General features: G+C 54.0%; 1 protein-coding gene across 1 annotated transcript in view; it reads right to left on the bottom strand.

Moving 5' to 3' along the window:
- NECTIN1 (nectin cell adhesion molecule 1) overlaps positions 1–13,811 on the bottom strand; it is a 75,625-nt gene extending 61,814 nt beyond the window's left edge. Inside the window, exon 1 of the mRNA XM_066371667.1 lies at positions 12,890–13,811. Coding sequence (XP_066227764.1) covers positions 12,890–12,968 — 79 coding nt within the window. The 5' untranslated portion in view covers positions 12,969–13,811. The remainder of the gene's footprint in view (positions 1–12,889) is intronic.
- Between the last annotated feature and the right edge of the window lie 1,050 nt (positions 13,812–14,861).

The raw sequence follows: 14,861 nt of genomic DNA, 5'->3' as shown, positions 1-14,861 counted from the left end.
TCCTTGGGCAGTTGTGGGGGTGAGGAAATCCTAGATCGAGTCCCTGGGCCAGTCAGCCCATGCTGGAGCAGCACCTCTGCGACTAGGATCCAGACAGTTTGGTTCTGAGGAGAGCTCCTGCGATGGTCAGTGCGTCAGACCTGACTGAAGGAACTAATAGGAGAGAGGACCCTGGGAGCCAGAGGCCATCTTTAAATGACTGAAGGACATGATATGCAAAATCCAACGTGCTCCACCTGATTCCAAGGGCATAGAAACAGGACTAATGAGTCAGAGCTTAGGGATACAGATATCAGCTCAGTGCAAGAAAAAGAGGGGTTTTCAAAAATGAATGGGTATTATATTATTTGACTATCCTGCCAATTGCTGAGACTCTACGATTCCCTGATTTACCCTTTCTACCCTCTCTTCCCTTCCTCTGTGGGGCATACTCTCAGCTGAGGGCCCCACTGGGAGGGGAACAAGTAGGTTCGTATGTATAACCCATCTTAAGGGTGAAGGAGGATGCAGCCCTCTGCCTAGCCATACCTGGTCACTTAGTGTTAAAACATGGAGGGCTCAGGAAGAATGACATGCTTATGAGGGTGTTACCCCACAAGCCCTCAGCTCCTTCTCCCTATCACCCAGCCGAGCCACTGCCCTGTGGGCATTAAGAGGCGGCACTTTCGGGTGTCACCTGCTCTATGTGAGGTCAGATGTCTGATGTCATTCCATGTTGGACTAGAAGCTCCAGGAGGACAGGGACGTCATGTTGACTGCTCAGCCCATGCTCTCCACTCAGTGCCAGGATCCCAGGAGGCTGGTGCACGCACTGTGGAGTGAGTGTGGGAATGAAACTGTCTGCTCCTCTCCCAGCATTCCACACCAGGGAAGGGGACTTCCAAAAAACACTGACACCAAGTACTCAAGGCAGCTGTAATCCTGAACCTGGGCCTCCCTGGTCAAGGGTGTATAACTCTTGCTTCCAACAGCCCTTTAGGAAGGGAGCACAGGATAGCTCCCAAGAACCACCATGCACCTTCCCAGGTGACCTTCCGGGCAATGGGCTGGTTTTCCAGGGGCCCATGGGCCCGAGTTCCTGGTGTGCTCTGCTGGAGCTGATCACCCTGGAGAAGTCTCAGTACCCCAGCTGAGAACCCTCCCTCCCTCTGCAGCATGCTGGGTCAGGAACAGCAGGGAGGGCTCCTGAGCCTGGCTTTCCAGCCCCAGGGAACCAAGGCAGGGTCCCCAGGTGCACAGTAGTTAATACCAGCCAAGTGGTGTGCAGACTTGCTCATACCAGGCACTGTGCTAATCACTTGCATTATTTACTTGTTTGAAATGTCCAACTATCACACCCCCATTTTACAGTGAAGAGAATTATGTTTAGAAAAGGTAAGAGATATACACAGAAGCACATTTTAGTAGTAAATGATGGAGACCACTGGCTCCAAAAAAACTGATGGGTTCTGTCAATGTTCTGGGGAGAAAATAGTCAAACTGGTTGTTTTTGATCTTATAGACAAAACAATGATCTAAGAATGACTCTCCATTCTCTAACTGGCTGCTGGGGGCTGTGCAGACTCTGCCCTGAACAGTCATCATCTCTGATTGCCTGCCTCTCCCTCAGCTCTCACCTCCATGGGCAGAGGCCGATTTAATGGTGGACGCACTGGGCGCGCACCCTGGGCGCCGACTTCTGAAGGGCCCGCAAAACCTCAGCTTTACACTTTTTTCTAATGACACCAAGTTTGGTTTCATATGTGCAATTTTATTTTTTATTTTATTTTTTTTAATTTTTATTTATTCATTTTTAGAGAGGAGAGAGAGAGACAGAGAGGGAGAGAGAGGAGAGAGAGACAGAGAGAGAGAAGGGGGGAGGAGCTGGAAGCATCAACTCCCATATGTGCCTTGACCAGGCAAGCTCAGGGTTTCGAACCAGCGACCTCAGTATTTCCAGGTCGATGCTTTATCCACTGTGCCACCACAGGCCAGGCTCATATGTGCAATTTTAACATTAATAGTACATAATATTTTTATTTATTTAAAAATATGGTTAACACGTATTTTTATTTTCCCTGTCTCTCTCTTTTTTATAAGGGGCTCAATATTTTCTTCTGTGCTCGGGGCCTCAACCGACCTTAATCTGCCTGGGTCTAGTCTGCAGGGGTGAAAGTGGCTCTCAGACTCTAATCAGGAGCAGGCGTCCCTCCCCAATCATGTGACCTCGTGTATATAAACACACACACACACACATAAACCATATACCTCTCATACACATACAAAGTACATAAAAGCATTTGTAAAGGAACACATAGACCAGTGTAAGTGATCATTACCGCACAGACTGCACACAAATGAGAGGGACAGGAGCGCTGGCGTGATGGAAGGTGGGAGAGGAGAATCGGGTCATGCCCTGGGAAGGGTGCCGCAGAGCAGAGCTAGGGGCTGGTCTCCAGAGAAGCTGCCTGATGGCACGGTCTGTCCCCTGCCCCAGGCTCCCTGGAGGGAAAAGGGGGCCTCAGAGACTTCTCTCAGCTCTCCCCAAAGCAGGGCTAAGAGGTAGGTGCCAAGAAGTGTCACTGTCTCTCCTCCTCCATCACTGCTGCCTTCAGTACTGACCCCTGAGGGCACATTATCTGACTACTGGGAGGTGACAAGAGTGGAAGGGGTGCTGGGGGCAGGCAGGGGAGGAGGGGGGGCAGGGGACTGTGTGCTCTCCAAAGACCCATTCATTAACTGAATGGGGATAATCAGGGTGCTCAGCCAGTCCAGGACGCTGATTGCTCTCTGGGTACCATAAACACAGGGAATAAATCTGGGAATGGTCTGAGTGGGAGGGTGTCTTGGTAGCAGGGCTGGCCACCCTTTTCGGGCAGGGAGAGGAGGCCTATCCATCATTCTGAGAGATGCAGCGATACGAGGCCAGTGAGATCAGGACAGTTTGGGGTGGGGGAGAATGCAAGCATAATAAAATAATACAGTGCAGTGTGGCTGCTCGGCTCTGATTTTATTTACACTTGGGGAAAAGCTTGTCCCTGCCTCCACTCAATTCTTACCCAGTAGCTGCTGTAGAAGCCTCTGCCATTGACTCAAAACCCTCAAAGGAGACCTGGCCCAGAGGGCAGAGAAGAGGAGCACTGAAGTGACTTATCTCAAGAGCTCCATCCTGGGGCAGGCAGGCTCTGGGCAAAGCTGGTCCCTCTGTACTGAAATGGTAATCCTTAGGTTTGGATGGAGGTCAGGTGGGTCTTAAGCCCTCTTTCCAAGCAGTTCTTGGATGCAGGGTACATTCCAGTCCCAGGAACCGACTGCGTAGCTCTGGCCTGTGTCTGGGCCACAGAGGCTGCACTGTAATTCAAGCTAATGGAGCATGGATAATCTAGAACAGCAGAGGGTCTAGGGGGAATTTCTCTTTGGCGTCAACACATATCAGATGACTATTCTGCAGCCGAGTTACCTTCCTAATTAAGTAAGGGAGTTTGTGAGGCCTGAGCCCACATAGTGACCTGCAGGACCATCTGGAATCTACTCTTAGTTCTCAGCCACAACACTGGGAATGGGTTTTGACTTTTCTGCTCCCATGATCCTCTTACCTGGGCCAGTTCTCTAATCCAGCTGCAAGGGTACCACTGCCTTTGTCCTAGCACCGTGCCCCACACCTGACTAGGGCAGATGCAGCACCAGTCCTTTCAACCCAAGATCAAAGCAGCCAGCACCAGTGAGCACCCCAAATCCTTTCCTTGTCTCTATCCCCAGGTAGGGACCCCTCCCTTGCTGTCTTTTGAGATTCTGGGTGAGGGCAAGAAAGACTGAAGCCACCCAAAACCTTAGGACAGGCCATGGCCTACGGGCACCTCACTGAGCCATGGACCCGTCCAGGATCTGCAGCCAGCCTGGGAACATCTGCTCAGGGCACTTCCACGCAGATTCTTTGACAAAAGCTATTACATCTGCTTTTAGTGTCACAGTGAACCATGGTAAGGGGACCCCAAATGGCATCAAGTGATGCCTAAAGGCTCAGGGGATGAAAGAATAATAATAATATCAAGACATTTCCTTCCAGCATAGCCACATTAATACTCCCCAAACACAACAGTGATGCTGGGAGAATATGCCAGGAACGCAATGATGGTGCTTTTAGTACTTGTGAGGTATCCACAAGGCATGGCAGTAATGACCACTGAGACTCTCTGATGATAACTGCTAATAACTTCCTAAATACTCCAGAGATGCACCCGCTTATTTCTGTGGCATCAAAGGAAACAGGAGGGTAAGGATAAGGAGTTATGCAGGGGTGGTGGGCATTCTGGAGGCAATGTTGTGTATTAGTACAGGTTTAGTATGTTGTCTTCCTCCATCATCCACCCACCTTCCCAGAAGAGAGGCAGTTTAGCCAAGTGGTACGATCATGGACACTGAACTTGACTTCCCAAATCTGGATCTTGGCTCTGCCACTTACCGGCTGTTTTACCCTGGGCAAGTTAACCTAAGCTCTGCCTGGACCTCATTTTTCTGTATGTAAGGATGGGGAGAACAGAAGTACCTTTCATGTGAGTTGTTAGGAAGAGTAAATAAATTATTATTTGTAAGATGTTTAAAACAGTGTCTGAGTGTCCAAGGACTCTTGATAAAAGCTCACTACTATTATTTAATCATCAACTGTCCAAATAAGTAACCATGTAGCCACCTAGCATATACAACCAGCCCATGCCGGGCTGACTCTATGTTATAGATGAATCCCAGGCCCAAATAACTATGTAACAAGACGCAGAACTATATTGCCACTGGGTAGCATGGGTGAGGTGCCTGGGTGGGGCTCTGAGATGAGAGGCGTTATCCCCAGCTGGGGGTTCATGAAGGTTTCATGCTGGAAGTGGGTATGACCTCAGTATTTAGATGTGAGAAATAGGGGGAACTTTTGAGGGAATTGCATGTGCAAAAGCACTGGAGTGGGAATGAGTGCACAGGGCATGGACGAGGGTGTGCGGCTGCGTGGGCTGGCCACGTTGGAGAGGGCAGTGCGAGATGAGCCAGGAGGAGCAGCCACCAAATCCTTCCAAGCCTGTGAGTGGCTTTCTCAGGTGTGATTTAGGTAGATTTGTTCAAGAAGTAGACTGGAGGCAGAGTGCCAGGAGTCAGGGAGAGAAGGGAGCCAGGGGCTGCTGCGACAGTCCCACAACAAGGGTGTTGCTACCAGCCCCTCCTGCAGTGGGAGCCACATCAAGTGGCGGCAAGGCTGGCTCGGCTCAGAGGTACCTTCTCTACTTCCTTTGTCCTAGCAGTTGGCAGCATTTGCCCACAAGACACTGGGAGTGAGGGAGGGAGTGCCTGGGATGCCGATCTGGGGCCAGAGAAAGGGGGCCATGGAGGCGCCTCCCCAGCCCACTTGGGGCTCGCCTTGTTCAGCTTGTCTCTGAACAAGCTGCGGACAGTGGCCTCACTGGTCTCCAGTTCTCTTTTCTTCAGAACAGGGCGAGACAGACTCCTGCCTGCAGACCAGTGCTCCCACCCCTAGACTCCGCTGGCAGAATACCAGCTCCTGTGCCAAACTGTGGGCTGGACTGTGTGACCCCCTCCATGGGAGCAGACCAAGTCAGCCCCTGTGCACCAAGAACCACTTGTTTGGACTGGCACTCCCCCCCCCCCCCCCAAGACTGAGGCTCTGAGAAGGGGCACGCTTTCCTTTGCTCTTGCTTCACTTTTTCGTGGTGGCATTTGGTGTTCTGGTCACCAGCAGGTAAGCAGGATTGCAGGGGAAGAAAGCTAAAGCAGAGAGCGGAGAGTATGTGCAGAGAGGAGCCTGGTCGTCACAGGCGTTGGAATCTGCTAAGAAAGAACAACTTTGTCTTTGGTAGGAAGAAGCCCAAATGGAACCTAAGGCTCCACCATAGTAATTGTGGGTCAGTCACTGCACATTGGGGAGCGGATGGGACCAGGAGGCCTTGGCCAAGGCTTCCGGCTGGTGAAACTGCGTCTCTAGGGGAAGGATAATGCTTCCACCACGAGGTCCCCAGGTCTCCATCTCCACCTTTTGAACAGAAAGATGGACCAAGGTAGAGGCAAGGCCGCTGTGAGGATGCCAGACTCTATCTCTGCGGTTAGGACATGTCCCTCAGAGTTTCTCCAGACCTGTGGGTAGGGGTGGGCCTGCTGTCTCCCATGCCCAAAGACTCTCCTCCATGAAATGGTGATTTGCTAAGCTTCTCGTTCAGCTCCTTTCTGTGACGGCAGATTCTTACGAATAGCTCTGGAGGGAGCTGTGTTCTTGTCGCCTTCAGGTAGGGACAGGACTGAGGATCCAAGTGGACAGAGGAACCCATGTTTCCAGCTCTGAAGCTCGAATTCCAGGACTGGGTAGGGAAGGGGGGTGGGGGAGGGAGAAAGAGCTCCATTTAAGCCCATAGATCACTCAAACTCCCAATAGGACATTCTTGTGCCCATAGCCACTGGCCTGTTTTGCTGCTTGGGCCACGCCTGCAGCTGTGTCCCAACGGAGGCACCAGCCAGCGGAACTAATGTTCTCTAATGAGATCCGGGACAGAGTGGCAAGGCAGGTTTTATTGTCTGTGGCTTGGTAATGAGACTCCTCATAAACTAGGAATAAAACTGGGGTCTGCATAGAATAGAGGGGAGTGAGGGTGGCCCAGGAGAGGGAGTTGGCTCTGCAGGCCAGAGCTCATCCCCCTCCACCCCCTGCTCCATCTGTCCCACAGCACTTTCTTGGTACTGTTCTCTACCCCAGGACCAGGTCCACACCCCAGCCCGGTGCCTGCCTGTGTCCTGAAGCTCTGAAGCTCTGTGCTCACAATTTAGGGCCCTGCCTTTGTCTCAGGCCAGATGCCCAGGGGGCGATGCTCCAGCTCCTGAGGGGACACTCTCCCCCTTTGCCCCCACCATTCTGTAGTTGGATGTATTGTATTTTGCCAACCTAGGACCTGGGCTTCATGGTTGGTTCTGGCTGGATCACCCTCCAACTTATGTCCTCAACTGAGCCCCTACTTGCCCAGGGAGCTGCTACACTGTGGAGAGTGGTGGGGGGCTGGTGGAGCCAAGGACTGTCTCCCAGACAAGGTCTATAGAGCCCGACCAGAAGCTCAGCCTCTTCTGTGCCATCCAGCCAGCCTATCATCCTCTAGTCTACTAAATTTGCAGTCAGAGAGCTGGCATCTAATTTGTCTATGTTGAAGTGTGGTGGTTAGCAAATCACGAAAGCTGTCTCACCCGCCTCATCTGTGAAATGGAAGTTCTACTAACCCGTTCACGCCGAGTTACTGAGTGGGTCAGCTGAGACTAGGAGCTGTGAAGAGAACCACAGACATTTTTATCATTGGTGAAAGGATTCAACCTGCAACAGGAGAAACCGAGAGAAGGACTTGCTGCCAGTGAGCATGAGGAGACTCTGAAAGGATTATTATTTTTAAAATTTTTGAAAGATTTTAGTTATTCATTTTAGAGAGGGAAAAGGGAGGGAAGGAGAGACAGAGAAGGGGGGAGGAGCAGGAAGCATCAACTCCCATATGTGCCTTGACCAGGGAGGCCTGGGGTTTTGAACCAGTGACCTCAGTGTTCCAGGTTGATGCTTTATCCACTGCGCCACCATAGGCCAGGCTCTGAAAGGATTCTGAACCTACCTGGCTGTACCCTCTCACTGAATGAGATGGTACCTTGAACTGCTGGAGAGGGTCCTGTTGCCCACCCTTCCCCAAAAAGTGAAAATTTGAAGAAAAACAGGAGCTGATCCCAGACCCTCCCTGCCATCCCCAGGCTGCTGCCACCATGAGCACTCCTGATGGGCAACGGTGCCCAGCTGGGCCGCAGCCTGGGGGTAGGGGTGAGGTGGTGCGGGGGAGGGTCCTTGGTGACAGGGCAGAAGACAGGTCGCACAGCACTTGACGCTCATGCAGGCACCATGGTTGGGTGCCAACAGCCAGCCAGGCGAACCTTAGCCCCTCAGGGCTGCTGCTGCCGCTAATATAATGTCCGGTCGGGGCAGGGGCTCCTTGCCCAAAGCAGTCCCGGGACAAGGAAAGTGAGGTAGCAGTGGGTAGGCAGCTAAGTAGCTATTTCTCAAGGTAGTGCAAAGTTGGCACTGCCTAGTTGGCAGATGCAGAGGGTACCACTCAGAGGAAAAGCATAGGGAACAGGAATAGCTACCACTTACCACACATTATCACATGCCTGGTAATGTGCTAAGCACATTTCACACGTTATCGTCAATATAGTCTTCACAAACCTCTTTTGAAGTCTGTATTAACAGAAACTCATTTTACAGGTGGGAACACTGAGGCCTACAAGGTGACTGAACAAAGTCCACTCAGCTGGCAATGGGTAGAACTGGGATTTAATCCCAGTCTACCAGGCCACACTTTGCTGTCTCACTATGCTGGACAGTCAAAAGGGGTAATCTTCAGATTGTAGGGAGAGGAACCAAGCTATCTGCTGCTCCCTTTTGACTAGGGCCAAGGACCACTGCTGCTCTGCCCTGAAAGACTATGAAAGGCGCAGATGCCAGAAGCCCCTGAGATTACAAACCTATTGCTCCCTCCTCACCCCAAGATAAACCTTGCAATTATCCATTTCCCTGAAGAGCCTCCAGTTTGCTGTGCTGTCTAGAAGTCTTTCTTTGTATCCTTCTTGGGTCCCAGTGTTGCACTGAGTTCACCTTTCCTTGTGGAATGGGTCAGGGTTCAGATATTAGGTAAGATGTGTTTTCTCCTATTTCTTCCCTTTCCCCATCTCCCAAATCCAAATAGCATAATAGAATCCAGAGCCTAAAGGGTTAACTGGACCAAGGGGTGTTATCTTCAGCTCAGGGCATTTCCTTTGCAAGATGATCCCTGCTCAGATCTTAAGTTACCTCCTGCCCAAGCCAGCACATCTGCTGCTGGCTCTGCAGACCTGGTCTCTATGGAGCGGGGTGGGCATCATAGGGGAGAAACACTTGCCAGCTAAACTTCAGTAGAGGGTGATAGGCTCCCAGGGCAGCTCTCTTCCCTACTCCTTTCCCCTCATTCTCACTTCCTTTTCCAACAAGGGAGCTGCCACTTTCTGCTGCACGGACCAGGGATGCTTTTAGGAACATGTATGCTGACCACCTGGACACATATATGGTTCTGGAGAGCTGTTCATGGAGGACCAAAGCCCACGCTCATACCCCTTTTTACATGCTCAGGGTATGCCACCTTTCCCCTCAGAAGATGCTTTTCTCCATATATCCATGAAAGAAGCAAAGGTGTGAGATTAGTAGCTGAAAACCTCTCCTGAGGTTCCTCCCATTCATTCAGGGATCTGAGAAGCCTCGGGGCAAGCCAGGCCCCAGTCAACATCTGTTTCCAGCACATTTCTGAGGCTGACAAGAGAGGAAAGTCTCTCCAGGTAAGCATCTCCCACAAGGAGGCAGAGGCCCAGTCTAAAGCCAAGGGCAGGGAACAAAAGAAAGCAGTGTTCCAGCGTACTACCCCCTAAGGACCTGGCAGCCCATCTTGGAAGGGGCTGGCTAAGGGCACATCCTAAGTCTCCTCCCAAAGTCATCCTCACTGATGCTGACACAAACACAAACATTATGAAGGCTCAGAGTCACTCACAGAATCCTACTTGGAAAGACACAGGAAATCAGTTAAATGAGAATATACATTTGACTTACGGCCCCAGTCCTGTGGTGATCCATAGATACCAGTGCATACACCTCCCTGTTCTAGTCCCCACAGGCCTACACATGCACAGAGAAGTGCAGGTAACAGAAGCACACAGAGCCTTGCATATGTGTGTGTGCCTGTACCCACTCTGTCCTGAAGGTGAGACTATATGTAGAATGTCAGAAATGTTTACAGCCTAAGCCCCACAGCTGGCTAATGTACGTTAGCCTGGCACACTCTCTGCCATTCAAATTTAGAAAAAAAATCAGCAAAACACATATGCCCTCTCTGTCTGTCTCCCAGGTAGGAGCCATTCAATTTACCAGATTAACCAGGAAAGAAGCAATCAGGAAAAATCAAAGGTAATTCACACCTCCCTTGGGTGTTTTCTGTTTGTGATGAACAATGGAAATTAGTCAGCTGCTTAACAATGGTAGTATGATAGACACAGCAACTGGGGCTTACTACCCTCTGTCCCCAGAGCCTGGCCCACTGACTTAGCCATCAGAACATGGGTTCTGGCCTGTGCAGACACCCTAGAAGCATACAACTGGATCCTGGGTCAGACAGTAGCCATGTACATCACTGTGAGAAATGGGGACAGAGGAGGATAAGCCAATAACCCTGACATTCTGAGTTTCAAAGGAAGCCACCATAACAGCAAGCTCTGCACAGCTGCAGAGAAGGGGTGTGCTGTGGCCAGACAGGTCTTCTGAGGGTGTGCATGACACCTGGGGTGTGTTTTCTTTCCAGACAAAAGGTTTGGGGAAGCCAATTAGGGAGGGTGTGGTGGGACACTTGCTCTGCACCTGCTTCTGACGCTCCTCCCTGGGCTCCTCCTATCCCTCTTTTGAGATGTAGCCCCTGTGTCTTCTTACTGGCTCTTCTGTGCTAACAGGAGGGAGACTGTCATCTCAAAGGCCTATGGGGCTTCACCAACCCCCCTGCCTGGGAAAGTCTGTGCTGCTGAAAACATACTTCTGTGTTTACACTCCAGTAGCCACATTGAGAATGCTCTGAAGTCAGGGCCATCACACGCACAGGGGCTCCCTTACCCTCTCCCCCTCTGTGGGCTCCGCTCCTCACCCCTCTATGCTCAGGAGAACCCAGAAAATAGCATCAGGCTCTCAAATCCCCTGAGAGAAGCAGCAGCAGGCAATCAGGAGGGAGCCTGGCAGTGGTGGAGAGGGGGTGGGGGCAACCTCTGGGTCTCCCAGCCTGTCTGTCCAAGTGTCAGACAGGCACTGCCATGTCCACGTGCCTCACAGAGGCACCAGGGGCACAGGCACAGGCACGGGGTGTGGGGTATGGTGAGTCCAGGAACTTTTGGCAGCTGCTAATGCTACCCAGCCATAACAGTTACCGTCAATCATGGATCCAGCAAGCGCTTATTAAGTGCCTTTCTGGCTTTAGCTCCTTCTCTGCATCTCACCCCTTCCTTCCATTTGGATTTTTGGTTCGGGGTGTGTCCATATTAGAGCCAGGTGACATTATCACCTCTCTGCCCCTACTTCCTGAGTGAGATGGAGCAGGGCAGGCCTCCAGGCCACCAAAACAAGAATTAACCACTATGCACTCCAATCTGGGGGAGAAATAAACAAAGGAGGGGAGAATGGGGGTGAGTTGTTCCCTCTCCTCCAAACCTTCCCATCTCTTTATCTGACCCAAGATTAGGTTAACCCTTTGTGTGCTGGACCAACTAGAAATGGAAGGTTTTCCAGAAGCCTAAACCCTGGTGGTCAGAAATATTTCCTGCCAGCTTCCCAAGGAGGTCCAGTGTGAGACAAAGACCTCTCATCCCAATCAAGCAGCTTTGAAATGGGTAGTGACACACATATGCCCTGGATTGTCCCTCTCCCCCACACAGCTAGCAGGGCAGCACCCACAGGCTGCAGGAGTGGGGGCACCGTGGTGGCCGGTCTGCAAAGTGCTTTAGGTACCAATGGCAACTCCCTGAGATTTGCGAAAATCGGGCACTGAGCTGGTGGCAGACGGGGTGTGGAGGTGAACGAAGCCAGGTTCCTGCCTCAGGTTGGCCCTCAAACAAACTGCCCGAGAGTCTGCTGCACCGCAGGAGTCCTATCTCGGTCGCAGCCAGCAATGCCCGCCATCTCATAGTCTTGCCCCATGTGAAGCTGGTCTCTCTGTACTCCAATCCCTCATTCTGCCACCTTAAAGCCACGACCACGTGCTCCAGCCAAACCCTCACCCTACCCCTTTAACCCCCACCTAGCTAGAACGGGAGGTGATCTCAGGTTTCTTCCCGGAGGAATCCTCACCCCTACCCGACCCGCGCTGGCGTCGCCAGCCACCGTGGGAACCGGGAAGCTTCCCCAGGGACACAAAGGGTTAAATCCAGGCAAGGGGATTCGGTCGGATTTGCCTCCTAAACGCATTTTCCAGTCCATTCCCCAGCACTAAACGCTCAGGCTGGTCCCCGCCTCCGCCCCCGTCCTACCCGTCAGAGGGGCCACCGCAGGCCACCCCCAGGGTCCAGCGTCCGGTTAACTCCTCGGCCGCCGGCACTTCGAGGAAAGGCACCCTTGGGAAAGTGGGTCATGCAGCCACCTGGCTGACCCGGAGCCCGCGCCGGGCGCCTCCTCGGGCGAGAGCTCGGAGTGGAAGCCCAGCCCGGCAGAGGCCTGGAGGCTGAGCTCACGCGCCGGCGGGCCTTGCAGTCCCGGGAAGGAACCGCAGGTGAGCGACCCGCTGCCCGTGCCGCAGTAGCGGGCTCTCCGCGCCCGCTGGCGGGCTGCGTGGTGTGGGAGGGGCCCGGGAGCCCCACACAGCCTGGCGAGGGCCTGGGAAGAAAAAATCGAGGCACTCCTGCCATCCTCCAAACCGACAACCCACCGGCTGCGAGACAGACGCCCTCCCCCCTGGGGCTGTTGTCTCATTCCCAGAGACGGCGATTATTTTGCATTTATGTAACAAGCAGTGTTTCCAAACTGCTTCCCGAGCTGAGAGCTGGTTATTAAACAAATAGGACGCTATAATATATTATTTTTGTGAAAAACTGGGAGGAGAAAGTGCTCCCTTGCTGCACAGAGACTTGCATCCGATTGCCTCCCTGCGGGGCAGGCAGTACGGCTGTTCATTTTTTCTCCGCGGAGCCTCCTCCCTCCCCCGCCCCTTACCTAAGCCGTGACCCAACTTTTCTGGTTCCTTTCACTCCCTACTACAGAGATGTGCCCGCCATCCAGCTCCCAGCCCCGGGGAGGCACTGGAAGGAAAATAATAAGAAGAAGAAGTCAGAGGCGGAACGAGCTTACCTGGGAGGAAGAACGCAGTCAAGCCGAGAGCTAGTCCCCACCAGCGTCCAGCCTCACCCGCAAGCCCCATCCGAGCCATCGGGAGGGCGGAAGGTCCGGCGAGATGGGCCGCGAGGAGAACGCTCCTCGCGCTCCAGAAACCAGCAGGAAGACGAAGGCAGAGCACTGCCGGCCAGTGCGCGGTCCCAGGATCCAGGTCAGCCGCAGCGGTTGGCCGAGGCCGGGTGGGCTGGGTGGGCTCGGCGTGGCCGCAATCCGGGTCCGGGGATGCCCGCGGCTCAGAGACTCGGCAGATGCCCGCCGCAAGTTGCACGACTCATGCCCCCTTTCTTCCTCGGCTTTCCTCCCCGCGCGGGTCCCCGCCCTCTTCTTCCACGCAGAGAGGTCTGGAGAGAGGGACCCACCCCCGGTGCGCCCCGCTGCCCAGCTGCCGGGCTGCGCGGGCTCCCGGCCCCGGCGCGCTCACACCCTCCCGCTCGGCTCCAACTTGCAGGCGTCCATGGCCAGCCGTCCTCCGAGAGTGGCGGCGGTGGGGAGGGGGTGAGCGGCGGGGGCGGGGGGCGAGCCCAGGCGGCGCGCGGGCGGCGCGGTGGGCTCGGGGCCCAGGCGGTAGGCGTGCAGCTCGGCGGCCAGCTGCCCGGGCGGCTCGGACCGGAGATTGGGCGAGGAGAGCCAGCCGGGTGCGCCTGGAGTTCCCGCCGCCGCTACTCAGCCGGGCCCCGGCGATCCGTAACAATGTGGACCTGCCGGGCACCGAATGGTGCCGCGCTCCCTCCTCTCGCTCCCTTTCTCTCACTCGCCGAGCGCCAGCCTCTCCCCCACTCGCCCGGTGATGTCAGGGTGAGGGGAGGGGTTAGCATTAACCCCTCCTGGCTCGGCCGCGGGGCCCGCGCCCCGCCCTGCCTCCGCCTGTCCACACACACCTTCCGGCTGCAGGCAGAGGCGGATCCCTAGCGACGGCTGTGGCGTCCCACTCCGGCCCACTGGCTCTGGAGAAGCCCCTTCCTTCGCATTTCAGCTCTGGAGAGGGCGGGAGGATCAGCTGCGGTCCTCAGTCTCTGAAACAGGGAGGCAGTGACCCCTAGCGGCCGGCTTCGGGGAGGAAGCTGCTCCGTGAGGGTGGAGTTAAGACCCGAGGCGGGGGTGGGGGACGGCTGTGGAGGAGCGAGCGTGCAGTCTGCGGAACACTGGATCTATCAATGTCCAAGCCGAAAGGACTAACGCAGGCCCTCTACTCCAATCCTGGTCCCATTTTACAGACGGGGAAACAAAGGGCCCTAAAAAAACGGTAAGGCGACTTGCACAGGGGCACAAAGGCAGAGAGTGGCAGAGCTCGAATTAGAACCCAGAGCCAGAGCTCCTCTGCATCATCTGAACGCCGAATGGAGAGGCAGCTATGGAAAGCTGCTAGAGCAGTCAGCGGTGGGCAGTAGTAGGTGAGATGGGGCCACTGGCTTTTTCTAAACCAGCTCCCTTCGGGGGTTCCTTTTCCAAAAACTGAACCCGTCCCTTCCCAAGTAGAGCGTTAAATGGAGCTCTGTTCCCTTTGCTGGCACCTTTGTTTTGAGTGATTTGCGGGATTCCGGAGAGAGTGATCCTTCCGCTCAGCGTCCAGTGTACGCAGCGGAGCAGGCACTCCACCCCATCCCGTTCATCACCCACCACATCCGGGTGTGGTTGGCTTCCTGCCAAAGCGGCTGAGCGCTCTGTATCAGTGGCCTACCGAAGCTTACCCTCTTCTCCTCTCTCCGGACCTCCAATTCCCATCTCTATACCAGGAGGAGGCAGACAGACAGAGGCAGACAAACAGGGTTTCCCACAGAGAACCTAGTTCTCCCAAGACGCCTGGCTAGAGGATGCTCCCTTTGCCCATTGCTGCCCTCTGCCCTTTGCTGCCCTTTGCCCAGCCAGCAGGAGCAGAGGGCAAGTGGCTGTTCCTCATAGAATATAAATTCTAGTTTCAAAAAGTAGG

This window comes from Saccopteryx leptura, chromosome 1 (genome assembly GCF_036850995.1).
Source record: "Saccopteryx leptura isolate mSacLep1 chromosome 1, mSacLep1_pri_phased_curated, whole genome shotgun sequence".
Classification (NCBI taxonomy): domain Eukaryota; kingdom Metazoa; phylum Chordata; class Mammalia; order Chiroptera; family Emballonuridae; genus Saccopteryx; species Saccopteryx leptura.
This window is presented reverse-complemented; position numbering and strand designations above follow the sequence as displayed.